Here is a 15,849-nt window from a genome sequence, read left to right as displayed (position 1 = left end):
GATGGATGGATGGATGGATGGATGGATGGATGGATGGATGGATGGATAAGTAAAGTGACTGAGGATGACTGTGACAAAGATCCCTGGCCTCCACATACACTACACACATGTATACACACATACACAAGCATATACATATATAAAACATGTATGTGCATGTACACATACACAAACCAGAACCCCCGGATAGATGAAACTTAAAAGGTCAAGGCCAGACGTAGTGGTGCACATCTTTTATCCCAACACCTGGGAGGCAGAAGCAGATGGATCTCTGTGAGTTCAAGGCCAACCTGATCTACAAAGCAAATTCCAGACTAGCCAGAGGTACAAAATGAGACCCTATTTCAAAATAAAATAAAACAAATATTCAAGAGCCAGTAAGAGACTGTCTCTGACATGGACTCAGTGGCTGACCCTTGACTTCCTCCCCACCCCCCTCAAGGGAGGATCAGCTTTGCTAGGCCGCTAGCCTGGAGGTGGGGGATTAATGACAATGCAGCCAGTCCTTATAAGACCTGATAGGCTAGGGTCAGATGGAGGGGGAGGAGGACCTCCCTCTACTTGGAGAGGGATGGGGTTGGGAGGGAAAGTGGGCGGGGCTGTGGCTGGGATGCAAGGTGAATAAACAGTAATTCATATAAAAAAATTAAAATTTAATTAAAAAAAAAAAGAGCCAGCAAAATGGCTCCAGGTAAGGGCTCTTGCCACATAAGCTGGATGACCACAGTTTGATCCCTGGAACCCACAAAAAGGCAGAATAGGAAAATGACTCCACAGAATTGTCCTTTGACCCCGGCACATAGACCATGGCATGTCTTCCTCTCACACCAGTAATAGGAAATAAACATTTTTTTCTTTTTCTTTTTTGTTTTTTGAGACAAGGTTTCTCTGGGTAGCCTTGGCTATCCTGGGCTTGCTTTGTAGACCAGGCTGGCCTTGAACTCACAGTGGATTTACCTGCCTGTGCCTCCCAAGTGCTGGGATTACAGGTGTGAGCCACTGTGCCTGGCTCCAGTTTTATTCAGTTTAAAAAATTCATGTTAAGACATTAAGGCATTATGAAAGATGTTTTTATCGTTTAGTTTGGTCTTGTTTTTACTGAAACCAAATTGGCAATCAAAAAAGATGCCTCTGTGAGACATATAGCTCCTGTGGTAGCAGGGCGTGTGTGGTGGGAGAGGGGGAATGCTCGTGTGTGCTGGGGTTCTTTCGGGGTGAAGAAAGTATTCTGAGATTACACAGCGGTGATGGCTGAATATGCTAAGCAATCACTGGATTGCACACTTTAATAGGTGTAGATTGTGTCTCAATTGCAAACCCAAAAGCACAGCTTGGAACCCGGCCTGGCAGCTGTGGGCAGTGGCTGCTTCCGATCCAGGCGGTAGCTCTGTTCTCCCGTGTCAATGTGGCGGTAGCTCTGTTCTCCCATGTCAGTCTGTGCACAGTCAGACCCCTCTCATGGAAAGTGTGTAGGCTACAATAGCACCGTAGCAAGTCACAGAGGTCCATCTGGCCTGTTAGGCTACCAAGCCCTGCCACTTCCCAGTTACAAATAACAAGCACTAACAGAAAATGTGATGTTTCTTAGCAAGCTCGGCTGTCACAAAAACGTTCACCATCATCGTTTTAAGATTATTATCACTAATAGACGCTTCAAGCTTCCTGGAGCTGCGCCCCTTCCTACTGCAGCTGGGGTGGTTCCCACTCCTCTGCCTTGAGGGCACCTGAAAGACCAAAGTACATCCACACTGTGGCCAAGGGGAAACTGAGGCCTGGGGTCAATTCAGGGCCTTCTCTGGGTTCTGGGTAGGTCCTGGTCTCCCAGCACCAGGCCATTGTCAGCCTGCCCCATGCTACAATGAGCATGAGTTTGGGAGACCTGGACTCAGTGACTCCTGCTCACTGTACCCACTAGGCTGTGGGAGCTGTGCTACAGCAGGGGCAGGAAGGGAGGCGTGCATTTACGGTACCCCAGGACTGTTGCTTCTGCCTTCCTGGAGCTGATGCATGGTGGGAATGGTCAGCCTCTTCCACCTGCCTCACAGTGGGGGCAGTGAGGTACTGAGAGCTGTCTGCTGCGCAGGGCAGGGCAGGTGGGATGCCGTACATGGGGAAACTGACAGGAGAGCAGGGGCACTATGGAACAGAGGCCTACCTGGGCATAGGTGGGTGGTTGTCTGTAGGGACATGGTAGGCTGTCAGTGCAAACTTGGAAAACGTGCCTGGATGAGCATGCACGAGTGGTGTGTGTGCGCGTGTACGTGTGCAACCTGTGTGGGTGTGAGCATAAGCAACAACTCACTTTTATGTATGTGTGTGTGCATGTATGAATATGTGTATATGTAAGAACGCGTGTGGTGGCAGCCAGGGTATGAGCTCTCGGCAGAAGCCCAGGGTGGGAAGCTGTCTTAAGCATGAAGGCCAAGCTTCTGCCCAAACTCAAACTGGGTTTTCAGCCATCATCTCCTCTAAGTGCCATGTCCATCTATGAAGAATGATGTTACCTCATTTTTGTAGCTAAGGAAACTGAGGGCCCAGAATGGTTAGGTAGTTAGCGGATCAAGCCATTAACAGACCTGGGTCTGGATTACAGGGTCATACTTGTCTTTTCCACCTCTGGGATGTGAGGTGGACAGCTGCGTGGCTGCCACCGTGACTGCTGTGAGCTGTGGAAGTGGCTGAGGCCAATGCGGTGATCTGAAGCTTGCCCTGGCCTGAAGGGCAGCTCAGCTTTAGCCTCAGCACGCTGGGGCTGAAAGATGATGCATCAGAGCCTGGGCAGGCAGGGGCTGGGGGTGAGGTGGTGGCCTTCCAGCGTGCCTTTGCCCTACCTGTAGTCACCATCCTGTGACTCACTGGAACCTGGCGTAGCTGCAGCCCACTGTGTGTCCAGACTGAGTGTCCTGCGCCTTCCCAGTGAAGCCCTAAGCCCATCGGTGCTCATGATGTGTCTTAGGATTCTGTGAAGTCTTAGTCAGAGTCCTAATAGAGCAAGTTGCATGAGGTCAGTATGCGCGGATGGCTCCCTTATATGATGGGGTTACTTTCTGTGACACCAGGCCTCCAGCCTCCCCCGGGGCAGGGTCCCGTACTGCTGCTTCTCCCTAGCCTTGGTGGCTTCCAGGCTGGCCAAAGCTGTGACCAGAGTCTGCAGCTGTGCTATCCCCACCTGCCACTTGTCTCCTCAGTAACCAGCTGCCTGTCACTCGCTGGCAGACTGGAAGGGGGAGAAACTGTGAGAGCTTTATTGAGGATTGACCCCCAGGCCTTTGCACATGCTGGGCAACTGCTCTGCCACTGACCTGAATCCCCAGCCCTTTTGTGGTGAGGACTTCGAGAGGGTCTCACTGTACAGCCTAGGCTGGCCTTGAACTTTCAGGGATGCTCCTACCCCCGCCTCCCTAGCGCTGGGATGATAGAGTACCTTCATGTCTGACTTTACAGGCATTTTTAAATCTTCTGCTCTGTGCCAGTCAAGGATTCCCACACGTGAGACACGCTGGCAGGCTGCCGGGAGCAGCAGCAGTGTGCACAGTTCTGTGACTACAGTGGCACATCTGGTGCACGTCACAGGCTGTTACATACATGAGTTCCTTGCATTGCCTGGGAGAGAGTGTGTGTGCACATGTGTGTGTGTGTGTGCGTGTGTTTGGGGGGTGACTGTAAGATCTCCCCGGGCAAGCAACCTTGTATGCTGACTGCATGATCAGTCTTACTTCACAGAAAGCAAAACTGAGGCTGCCCAGGGACTATGGAACTTCCCTATGGCTTGCTCTCTTTTGCTCTGTGCTTTGCTCTAGGTCCTGCCGGGACAGCATCTCTGCGGTCTGGGCAGTTAAAGGTTTTCTGAAAGAGGTTAAAGGGAGCCATAACTATAGGTGACCATTAGTCAGTGTGGAAAAGGGAGGGAGGCAGGATCAGTGGTGTACATTTGGGCCTAGAGGCAGGACTGGTTTGCAGAGGGCTCCTGGTGGCCCTCATGGGAAGGCTCAGGGGGACGAATAGACAGAAAACCTGAGGAGGGGCTTCCTGGGAAGGCTTGTGAATGTCTGAGTCATAGGCCCCTGTGGAGGGAAATAGGAATTCTGTCTCTCTCCCCTTGCCAGCGGTGAAGAACCAGGTGACTGGAAGCTTCATTCTCAGCCCCAAGGGCAAGGAAGCCTCCAGCAGGACCTTTACTGCGCTGGGCCTGGAGTGGGAGCATGCCGCAGAGGACACCAAGGATAGCCTCAAGACCATCGGGCCCCTGCCTGAAGCAATCGCTGTCATGGTGAGCCTCCTTGCCTGAAGTGGCCTTTCCCGTTCCTTGTGCCCACTCTCTGGTTGGTCCATTTTTAAAGTGTCCTTTCCTTGGTGTGTAGGAGGCCAAATGCAGCAGTTCTATGTTCTTTTATATGGGGTGGGAAATGGGGTCTGGAGGGTGAGCCCTGGGAAACTAGAGAAAGTTCCTGTATCCCCAGTATCCCCCAGCAGCCACGTGCATTGTGGCATGGTCAAACATGTGAGGCCTTATGGTGGTTTAGGACCTTTAAGGCAGCTGGCCTGAAATGATCATGGCAGTGTCAGCCTCTGAGAAGGGGACAGGGCTATTATCCTAACTGGGGCTCGTTCCTATGTCTGTGTTTTTGGAACAGGCATTGGTAATTCAGCAGACTGGCTTGTAAGAGCTTTGTGCCTGTGTCATCAGCCTGAGCTGATGGCTTTGTTCTTGGTGTTGCCTTCACTGGTCAGCGGTATTCTGGAGAGCAAGTTCTGAGGCTATTGGCTTTGGTGTAGGAATTTTATCTAACACATGCTTTCCACTCAGCTTGTATTTGTGGGCACCCATATGTCTAGGGCCAGCTGATCTTTGCTCAGGGTACCAAAGCTGTTCAAGGGGGAACACATAGTCTCAACCAAGGATGCTGAGACACCAGGACATCGACATGCAAAAGGCTGAAGTTGGACTCCTACCTCGTGCGTGTCATATGCAAATAACCCAAAACAGATCAAAGACAGAAATTCAGGAGTGGCAGCCTGCAACTCTGAGAAGGAGATGGGTCAAAGGTCATTCTTCAGTAACAAGATGCAACAAAAGAAATCAGACTTTGTCAGAGCTGCAAACTTTTGTGCATTAAAGGGCACTGTCTGGTAGTAAGAGGAGAGGGTATCAAGATGGCTCCTGATTCAAGGCCCTTGGTGCCAATGCCAGGCCTGATGTGCCCAGAGTTCACATGGTAGGGGGAAAGACTCCACCACTTCAACTTGTCCTCTGGCCTCTACATTCACACCATGGCCCACGTTCCTTCCCTAGTCCTGCCCCAAATAATAAGAGTAATTTAAAAAAATTTAAGAAAGTAAAAATAACCAGGCACGGTGTCACACACCTCTAATCCTAGCACTTGAGTCTTTGTCTTTCAAATAAGGGAAAGGGAGAGGAAGAGGAGGATGCGGCTATAGCTCAGCTGGGAGAGTGCTTGCCCAGTGGTATGCCTGAAGCCCTGGGCTCCATCCTGAGCACCATACACCAGGCATGGGGGTTCACACCTGTGATCAGAAGTTCAAAGTCATCCTAGTCTATGTAGTGAGTTCAAGGTCAGTGTGAGCAATGTGAGACCCAAGAAGGGGGAGGGAGGGTTAGAGAAGAGGAAAGAGAGAAGGTTAAAAAGTTTGCTCGCTGGCAGCCTGGTTGAAGCAGATAGTTTGGATACTGAAACACTTGGGCCACGGATCTCACCTTCCTTAGAATATAGCTCTGTGAGAGGGAGAACGTTTCATGGGCCTGGTACCAACTGCTGTGGGGCTTGATAGATAGCAGGTGCTTAGTCTGGGAGTGGGAGTTTGTGATTGCCCTGCCTGCCCAGCTAGGTACTGAACAATCACTGGGTTGCACACTTGAATAGGGTGAATTACACGGTTTGGGTTGTGTCTCAATTGAAAACCCCAGAGCACAGCTTGGAACCCGGCCTGACAGCTGTGGGCAGTGGCTGCTTCTGCTTCAGTTAGTAGCTGTGTTTTCCCATGTCAGTCTGTGCCCAGACTCCTTATGGAGGGTTTGCAGGCCACAGTATCACCATGGCATGTCACAAGCCCTGTATTCCTGACCCCCTGTATTCCTGACCTCCAGTTCTCCTCTTTGGACACTGCTGACCCTACTTCTATCTCTGGTTTTGTGCTGCCTCCTTGTCTCCCCTCAGGTGCTTCCTCCAGCTGAGGGTAAATCCCGAAGCAGCCTGGCCTACAAGTATGTCATCCACGAGGACCTGCTGCCCCTCATTGGGAGCAATAATGTTCTCCTGGAAGAGACTGACACCTATGAATGGGCTCTCAAGAGCTGGTCTCCCTGCAGCAAGGCCTGTGGAGGAGGTATCAGCTGTTGTGGTCCTACAGTTCCTTGTGGGGAATGGTGGGGGTGGGGAAGAATAGAGCAGAGACCCCATGTAAGAGTCAGGAAGAAGTGTATCCATTTGGCGTGTCACTGCTCTTGTCTCAGCTTCTTCTTGAAGATCTCCCATGCTTAGAAGCCATTCTGAGCAGTGGGATGGGTGAAATTGGGGCCTTCATGAGCAGGCTTCAGGGTAGGTTGTCTGTTCAGCTGTCCAAAGCCACTTTTTCACCAGTATGGACAGAGGGAGGGGTCCTGTAGAAAGTCATTTCCCCAGGACAGAGTGCTGGGCCACAAAGGGGAATAGGCTCCCTAGAAAGTCTCCCTGAGGGCAGGAGGCGTGGAGCAGGAGCCTCGAGCTGGCCCACAGCAGCCTGACCTTCGCAGGAATCCAGTTCACTAAATATGGCTGCCGGCGTCGCCGGGACCACCACATGGTGCATCGGCACCTGTGTGACCAGAAGAAGAGGCCTAAGCCTATTCGACGGCGTTGCAACCAGCACCCATGTCCCCAGCCCACGTGAGTGTTCCAGGGGAGCAAAGGCTGGTCCCTGTCTCTCTCCACCTCGGCCCACAAGGAAAGCAGTTAGAGTTGCTACCCTGGCACTTCCTCGTGTAGAAAGCCTGCAGGTCTTTGGGGTATAGACAGGAGCCCACAGAAGGCACTGTGGCTCACCCTTCATGGCCAGCCATCCCTGTTGGGTTTCTGCATTGCCAACCTCCACTGCCAGAAAGCAGAAGGTACCACCAGGTTTGCTCCACCTAGCATCCTTTCGCAGACAGGGCCTAGGATTTCTGTGGGTAAGGCAGGGGCCTCACATCTCCAGGCAAGAATATGATCTCTCTCTTTACTTGGTCACTGGAAGTCTAGCCTCCAGCATGGTCTGATTCCTGGTTAAGATTCCCTAGCCTGAGGAACAGGCTTTTCAGAGCCCAAGGTCATGTTCTTATGATTATGGGAGTCTGTAGGGAGAGGCTTGGGCTGGTCTTGAGAACTCAAGATTGGTTCCCTCAGCTTGTAGCAGTGCTTCCCAGGAACCCCCAGAGAGGTGGGGGTAGCCATTTGGTAGGAAACTGCAATGGGTCCTTTTCACATTCTTGCTTCCCTGTGAGTGCTCCAGGGCAGAGGACAGGGGCACCCTGGAGCCTGGGGGAATCCCCAGGGCTGGACACGTGATCTGAGGCTGGGTGGAAATTGATAGGTAGCAATAGTCCACTGTGATCTTCTGATGCACAACCAGGCAGGAACACAGTGTCGTCCCCTGTCTGCGCTTCCTCCAGCCCCTTGTTATTTTATGCTGTCATTCATAGAACTTCCTACAACTGTGATCATGAGGCATGCATGCAGGACTAGCTGTCTAAGATCCTGTCTGGGTTATTCCCCAGCCAATCGTAGGGCTTGCTAGGGTTTTTTTTTTTCTCTCTCTCTCTCCACCTTTCCCCCTACCCCTTCCCTTGCTCCCCTCCTCATCCTTCTCTCTTTTTTCTTTCTCTCTCTCCTTCTGCCATCTCTGGTGTGTGTATGTGCATGCATTTGTGTGCATATGTGTGCATGTTTATGTGTGTGTGTGTGTGTGTGTAACAAACTCCACAACCTAGCTGCTAACTCAGTCATCCTCCTGCTTCAGCCTCTGAAGTGCTGAGACAACAGGCGTATACCCCTATACCTGGCAAGATTTGTTCTTTGAGAATGTGCCTCTTACCCCCCCCCCCCCTTAGCTATAAGACAATGAGTTGGGCTCCTTTCTCTCTCCCTCTGGGATGCCTAACTCATCCCCGCCTCTGCTGCTGAGAAATGCAGAAATGTTTGCAGAAACGCCCCTTCCCACTATAGAGCTGTAAGTGCTGAAGTCCTGTGGGCACTGAAAGAGGTCCTAGTAGCACTCTTGTCCCAGGCAGGGGGACATTTCACAAGAAGTGTGGCTTTGGTGTGTTTGGGGCACCCCTAAGCCTCAGCATCCAGTATACTTCCTGTATTTGGTAGTTCTGAACTCTTTATGGGGTACTAAAGCAATCCTGATGAAAAGATGGGGAAACTGAGGCTTGGTGGAGTTAACAGCTTGCTCAAGGACACATGAAGGGCTAAGATTTTTTTCCCCTTATCCAAGGAAAGAGCAAGAGAGACTAGTGACCTCCCAGAGGCCAGCTAGCCAGGCAGCAGCATTCTGAAGCACATGCCTTCTCTGGTGGAATGCAACTCCAAGGGGCAGTCTCCCCATGGTCCCACCCCCCTCCACCTCTGTCCTGTCTGTCTCCAGGTGGGTGGCAGAGGAGTGGGGTGCCTGCAGCCGGAGCTGTGGGAAACTGGGGCTGCAGACCCGGGGGGTGCAGTGCCTGCTGCCTCTCTCCAATGGTACCCAAAAGGCCATGCCAGCCAAGGCTTGCCTAGGTAACCGGCCAGAGGCCAAGAAGCCATGCCTGCGTGTACCCTGCCCAGCCCAGTGGCGGATAGGAGCCTGGTCCCAGGTGAGTAGTCCTTGCAGAGTGGGTAGAAGCACGTGGGACAGGAATATGTGTGGGTAGGGGAGTAATCTAGGGAGGCTCTAGTGTACCCGTGGGCAGAGTTTCTGGACACACAGTTGATCTGACATTTCTCAGAAGGAAAGAGAGCAGCCCTCAGGCACGCTTTGCATACTGGCTCTTCACTAGGCTTCATGCCCCCATGTCATCAAGGAGCAAATTAAGGCACATTCTTATGTTCCAGATAGTTACTGAGCAACAACTGTATGCCAGATGCTATTCAAAGAAGACTCAGTGTCACTGAGTCAGGTTGCTCACCCTCATGGAGCTTTCAGGCCAGTCAGGGTCCAAGACAGACAAACAGGCCAGTGACAGCTGTTACAGACTGCAAGGTGGACTGGCAAAGGTTACAGGGGATGTGAAAGGCACAGGGAGGATGAGTTATGCGTCCCCTGGCTCCCTTCGGTGCTTCAATACTTGTGTCTTGATCAGTGGGCATATGTCCCATTAGTTTCTTCCCTATCCTGCCAGGAGAGGCTGTAGGCAGTGCCTAGAAGTGACAGGGCTTCGAGTGACAGGGCTTCCCAGAGACCCTACCCTGCCACCCCAGTGCCCACCATCCATTTATCACAGTCAGAAGTGTATCAGTTACGGGGATGGTGTGTATGTGGCGTGTGATAGCCTTGCACACAGGGGTCAGTTTGCCTTCTGTCCTTGGGTGACCCTTCTGGGAGGAAGACCCTGTGGATATACCCTTGCAAAATCAGTGTTGGGTAAAAGGAACCCCAAGTTTATTGAAGGTCTGTCCCTCAGAATTCCTGGTTTACAGAATTAGAAACTGTGCCAGAGTGGCAGCAATCCACAACCCAGAATCCTGCAAGCCCCAGGTCATGTCATGCGGTGGGTCAGACAAAGGAGCCAGCCAGAGTGAAACAGATAGTCGAGAATTGGGCATAGAGTGGAGACTGAAGACAGCAGGCCTGAGACATGTTCACAGTTCAAGCTGTGGAAAGATCTAGGGAGTCCCAAGCTTCACACCGGCTCAGAAGAATCTGACCATGAGCTATAGGCTTTGCACGCCTACCTGATTGAGTGAAGGCATACAAAGCAGCCTTCTTGGTACTCTTTCTTTCCCTGAGTTCACTGCGCCCTCCTCTCTCTCTCCTAACTACCCTGCCCCTGGCGTTGTGTCCCTTGGCCCTCCTGCTCCTATCCAGTGCTCTGCTACCTGTGGAGAAGGCATCCAGCAACGGCAGGTGGCGTGCCGAAACAGCTCCAGTGTCCTCAGGCAGTGCGAAGGGCTCAAGCCAGACACGGTGCAGGTCTGCAGCCTGCCTGCCTGTAGAGGTGAGCAGCTGGGCAGATGGCGGAGGGAGGCCCAGCTCATTCCTCTGGCCTTGACCATGCAGCAGCATGTTTCCTGGCCCCTTGAAATTCCAAAGACACGTTGAGAATCCCTAATCCAAAATGCTTCCCTATCCAGAACTTTAGAACTTCTGGAGTGTGGGCGTGCTTCCATGATGGACAGTTCTTTCCTGACTGTACAGGATATGTTGTAATGGAAGAATACTACCCAGTTAGCCAACATCCCTCAGGCAGAAAAAGAAAAAGACCTTCCCAGCCTCTTTCATTATGATATGCAAACATCATTTCACTTTCCAAATCATTTAAAAATTATACAAAATTGGCTGGATGCTTTGTGCATAAAAAAAAGACATGGGGTCATAAATAGATAAAGGTGCTTGTGCCAAGGTCCCACATAGTGGAAGTAGAGAACTGAGCCCTCTGAGCTGTCCTCTGACCTCCACACATGTTCCATGCACATACATACCCACACAACAAAATACAAATGAGATAGGAGACAGATGCTCCCCATGTTTAGATTTGGGCCTTTTTTCCAAGAGTCCTCATTAAGTCTATGCAAATATTCCAGATTCCAGGAAAAGATAAAGTTGGAGTGCTTCTGGCCCCAAGCATTCTGGATAAGGGCTGCCCACTTGTGCATACTACAGCTGTGTCTCTGTCCGCAGGGGATTTCCAGAACTCTACAGTGAAGGCAGAGGTCCAGGACACGGTGGCCAAAGTGGGACACTGGGAACCCCAATCCAGGCCCTTGACTCCCATGAACAGGATCTCAACAAGTAAGTATAGCCACGGGCCCTTCCCCTCCCCCAAACTGGTATCACGGGGGTCGAAGCATGACAATGGAAAAGACATAATACCTATCTTTCTGGGTGGCCACAGAGAGTATGAACGATGCCGTTCTGGTCCATAACCTCCTCTGACTCCCATTTGGTTCTAAGAGCTTTAGTTCTAAGTTTGGTGTTATCCCTGTGGCAGCCAAACCTGATCCAGGCTAAAAAGAAATCACATAGGTTTCTGTTGCAGGAGCATCGCCATGCTTGGTGCAAGGCAGTGTCCCACTGTTGGGAGGGTATCCTGTTTCATAAGTCCATAAAGCACTCCTCAGAGTTCTGAATTCTGATCACATCTGCTTTCACATGTCTTGGATTTGCAGTCATAGATATGAACTGCCTTCCCAGGGCAGCTGAGAGAAAGAGCCATGGGTGTGAGCGTCCTCTGCTACTGCAGTTAACTCATCCTGTGGTCCCGCCATTCATGTCTCTGGATAAAGACTTGCCCTGTGCCTACTATGCTACACTCCCTTCCTAGGTTACCAGAGTCCTGTCTCCCCTCCCTCCAACTGGGGTCTGGCAAAATGGGTTGTAACCTCTCTGCTTCTCCACACCCCAGCAGAGAGACACTGGGCAAATTCCTCCAGGCAGAAGTTGATGGTCTGATTCCGGCTCTGGAGCTTTGGCGCCATCTAGAGGCCACTGTCGTCCATTTTCTCTGCTCCAGAGACTGCTCTTGATTCCTGCTGTCCAGAGCACAAATCAATGCAGAGCTAAGCTCTTGCCATCACATTTTCTCCAAAGAACTGTGATTGGGCCAATCACAAAAGCATTTTAGAATATTCAGCCTCAATGTTCTCAATTGGGGATAATGATCCACCTGCCCACCCCCCATACAAGTGGTCAGACATTGATCTGCTGGTTCCAGGGTAGCTGAGTGTTGGCTACATGGGTAATTGCGTAGCTAGGAGAGGCAGGGGCTCCATCTTCCTCCCCGAGCAGGGTTCTCACACTTGGTTGGATCTAGACTTACCTTGAAAACTAGGCCCCAGCTCAGACTCCCCACATACAGCTTCCTGGGTGAAGACAGTATCTGGCCGAGTATGTGGCTGAACCAGGCAGAGCCATAGTTCTTGGGTAATCCCATTGGAGGGCTTGATAACCAGCGCTGCCCCACCCCAGAGGTTCTGGTATAGCAGGTGAGACAGTTGGCCTCACCACCAAGGTTCCCAGCGACACTGATGCTGCGGAAGTGGGGCACGTTAAGTTTCTCTTCCCTAGGGAAGAGTTCTGTCCTCCTGGGTCAGTGTGACTCCTCTGGAAAGAGCTATCTAGTGAATCCAGCCAGGACAGAAGGAGGAAAGAGTACTAGTAAAGCAAATCATAGTGTCTCCTCCTGATGCGCACCGCTCTGTCCTGGTGTTTGTGCAGCGGAGCCCTGTGTGGGAGACAGATCCATCTTCTGCCGGATGGAAGTGCTGGCCCAATACTGCGCCATCCCCGGCTACCACCGTCTGTGCTGCGAGTCGTGCACCAAGAAGGCCTCAGGCCCCAATGCCAGCCTGGCCTCTCCACCCGCCTTCTCCACTCTGGGAAGTCTCTTGCGAGAACCCACGGCTACCCAGGAGGATGTGGAGTCCACAAGGGGGCCAACCAGACTGGAAGACCGTCGGCAAAGCCAGCCCACACAGCTGCCAGGGCTAGTGGGTAGGCTCTCCTCAGTGACTCAGCATCCCATCACACCCCAGATGCTAAGCACTAGAACATTTGAGGTCAATTCTCCCACCACCCCACAGGGCCCACCTTGGGGCTGGACCCAAACAGCTGTGCCAGCCTCTGAGGGTCAAGGACAGCCCAAGGAGGAACCAGGACATAGAGGCACCAGCCTTCCTGCTACCTCCCCAGTGACCTGAAACCACCCCTCCAGTCATGTTTACACTCTGCATGGGGTCCCAGTGACCCTGGCTCAGAGGACTCAAACACAGGGGACAGGAAGTAGCACAGGTTTCCTTTTTAAATTATTTGCCTTCTTATTCTGTTTGGGGCTATAATTCTCTTTACCCCCATGATAGGGTTGGGGGCAAGGGGAAATCAGGGACTGCCCTAACCAGAAATACCTCAGCCAGCAGAGCTCAGGCCTTCACTCTCAAGTGACCCCTGAGATCTGTCCCTCCAGGCTCAGCAATACCCCTTCCCACAGCCACTGGGCCTGGATAGGGCTGAAGTTCAGGCAGGGGCTGGTCAGAGGTTCTCGCTTATCCATGACTTCTGACTACCAGGATGGCCTGCACAGCCACCCCCTACACCCTCACGCTCCCACACGTCCCACCCCAAAGGCAAAGCAGGGCTGCTCACGAGGCAGACTGGGGAAGGTGCTGGATGACTATAGCGGTGAGGCCTTCGTGGCTGCAGGGTCTGCCAGGGGAGAGTTTTTCTCAGACCTGGCTCTTGTCAGCTGAGGGCTGCTAATAACCCCCAACAGGCGTGCTTTGCTGCCTATAGGGTCACTTTTGCAGGCCCCCTGTGTCCCGGTAGATGTCACTGCTGGTGACTCCAGGTAATAGAATGACCTCCCAATCTCACACCCAAGCCACCCAAGGAGGCCTAGATACACCCCTTCAACATCCAGGAGGTTCCAAGCTGGGGCTTGATCCCTGGTTGGACCAGAGACAGCAACTTCAATCATCACTGAAGGGCCTGAAGGAGGCCCAGCCTGAAACATGACCCCCAGGTCCCAGAGAGATGTCACTTCCCAGACTGCCCCTCAGCCATCACTCTCTGCTGAAGCCGGCTTCTGTTGGAGTTGGGGGTCTTCCCTCTGGCTCCAGTTGGGCCAGACTGTGTGATGCTCAGAAGGTCAGGGCAGGAGGGTCACAGGCCAAGACTAAAGAATCTACCCAGCTGGACCATGCATGGCCTGGGGAGGATGCCAGCTGCTGCTCCTGGTAAGGAGGATGCACCCAGTACCTTCCATGGCCCTCTGGCTCTCAGGAAATGGCCTAGGTCCTTGTTATGAGGGTCAATGGCAGAGGTGCTTGTCTGTCCACCTTCCTCAGTTGGAGGAAGGGAAGCCTTAGGCCTCTGGCCTGCAAGCTCCGTAGGGAGCAGCGGTGCTGGAGACTCTGCATGCTCCTCTCACTCCTGCTCTCCCTTTGCAGGTGGCTGGGGCCACTCCGAGTCAGTCCTGTGTGGACCAGCCTGGAGAGTCTGATTTTTAAAATGTTACCTATTTATTAACATTACTGTCAGTGTTCTATTTTGGACCCCAAAAGTGGTGGTGGTGGTGGTGGTGGTGGTGGTGGTATGTGTTTTGGAGGATGGGGACAATGAAGCCAGTGCCCTCAGGGCTGGGCCCAGCAATTGTAAGATGATTGCAGGTGGGAACAAACAAGGAAGGGCCACCACCAATGAGCTGAATGGCTTTGGGCAAGTTACCATACAAAGGGTGGAGATTGCTAGGTGGTACCTATGGGGCCCACAGACAGAAAAGTATTTTGATGATACTTTGCAAGGAGTGGTTTCCTTGGAAGGTGGTGAAACAGCTTTTCCCTGAATCCCAGGATAATCTGGGTACCAAGCAGGAGGAAGGGTTGTTGTCCATCTTACTGGGCATGAGGGCTGATGGGAAACTCACTGTGGGATTTTTAAAGCATCAGTCAGCTGGTAGGGTGCTTCCTCTGCATGCAAGAGTCCCTGGGTCCCCAGCACTGCAGAAAGGGAATTGTCTCCACCATATTGGCCTGTGGGCATGACCGTGGGGTTAATTTCTTGATTTATGATTGATATGAGTGGGCCCCAGCTCTCTGTGGACAGTGCCACCCCTGGGAAGGCAGTTCTGGATGGTATACGACAGCAAGATGAACAAGCCAGAAAAATGTTTTTCTCCACAGTTCCCGCCTCTGCTCTTAAGTGAGCTCCTGCCCTGGCTTCCCTAGATGCTCAACTGTGATGGGACATTGTAAGCCAAATAACCCCTCTTCTCCCCAAGTTGCTTTTGGTCAGTGTTTTATAAAAGCAACAGGAAAGCAAACTGATACATGATCCAGCACGCAGGAAGCCCTGCATCACGTGAACAGATGTGGTTAGTGTGTGCCTACAGTCCCGGCACTTTGGGAGATGGAATCAGGAAGATCCAAAATTTAAGATCATCTGCTGCTATAGAGTTTGTGGACAGCATGAGACCCTACCTTGGAGAGAGACATGGAGACAGGGCTCTTTTATCGTGACTGCCTTGGAAACAGCATGACTGAAAAATGTGCAGGCCGAATAGGGGTGTCATTGGGCAAAAAGTAACTATGGGCAAAGCTTCCCTTCCCTGGGGCAACTGAGCTAAAGACTCACGGGGCAGTGGTTGCAGCCAAGAGACTTGGAAAGCACCTGGGATCTTTCCCTGGTTTGGAGGCTACTGGTGTGTGCGTGAGACTGTTGAGCATGGGATGTTACTGCAGAGTGGGCAGCTGGGGCCTGCAGCGGAGCTGAGCAGTGTTCTTGACCTCCAGGCAAATCATGAAAACAAGAGTGTGCTTCCTGAGAGCTTTTGCCAAGAAGACCAGGTGTTCCCTTATTGTTGAGCCCAGACTCAGCTCTGGCCTTCCAGTGTTCAAAACAAGTGTGACAGCCCTTGCTGCTTTCTGGTCTGTATTGCTGATTAGAAGCATGAGCCACTAATGCCTGTTAAATCCAGCATTGTACCTAGCACTTAGTATAGATTATTTCTTTGAATCCTTATGATAAGATCACTGCCATTGCTATGCGCCTGTGTTTGGAGGTCAGAAGACAACCTCACGTGTCAGTTCTAGCCTTCCACCTAGTTTGAGACAAGGTCACTTCTTATTTACCACTTTGTGTAGCAGGGAGCTGGAATTACAGACATACCCTGCTGTGCCTAGA

The 15,849-nt window shown here is 51.9% G+C and overlaps 1 protein-coding gene across 1 annotated transcript in view; it reads left to right on the top strand.

Annotated features, from left to right (window-relative positions):
• The window catches only part of Adamts14 (ADAM metallopeptidase with thrombospondin type 1 motif 14), a 50,790-nt gene extending 36,574 nt beyond the window's left edge, over positions 1-14,216 (top strand). The window contains exons 14-20 of the mRNA XM_055598839.1: positions 4,107-4,270; positions 6,177-6,345; positions 6,752-6,884; positions 8,623-8,830; positions 10,042-10,171; positions 10,855-10,965; positions 12,391-14,216. Of these exons, the coding sequence (XP_055454814.1) occupies positions 4,107-4,270; positions 6,177-6,345; positions 6,752-6,884; positions 8,623-8,830; positions 10,042-10,171; positions 10,855-10,965; positions 12,391-12,872 (1,397 nt within the window). The 3' untranslated portion in view covers positions 12,873-14,216. The remainder of the gene's footprint in view (positions 1-4,106; positions 4,271-6,176; positions 6,346-6,751; positions 6,885-8,622; positions 8,831-10,041; positions 10,172-10,854; positions 10,966-12,390) is intronic.
• Positions 14,217-15,849: the final 1,633 nt, after the last annotated feature.

The sequence above is a fragment of the Psammomys obesus genome, unplaced genomic scaffold, assembly GCF_907164565.1.
Source record: "Psammomys obesus unplaced genomic scaffold, mPsaObe1.curated_primary_1811, whole genome shotgun sequence".
Taxonomy (NCBI): Eukaryota; Metazoa; Chordata; class Mammalia; order Rodentia; family Muridae; genus Psammomys; species Psammomys obesus.
Note: the sequence above shows the minus strand (reverse complement) of the source record. Positions and strands in the feature narration are given on the sequence as shown.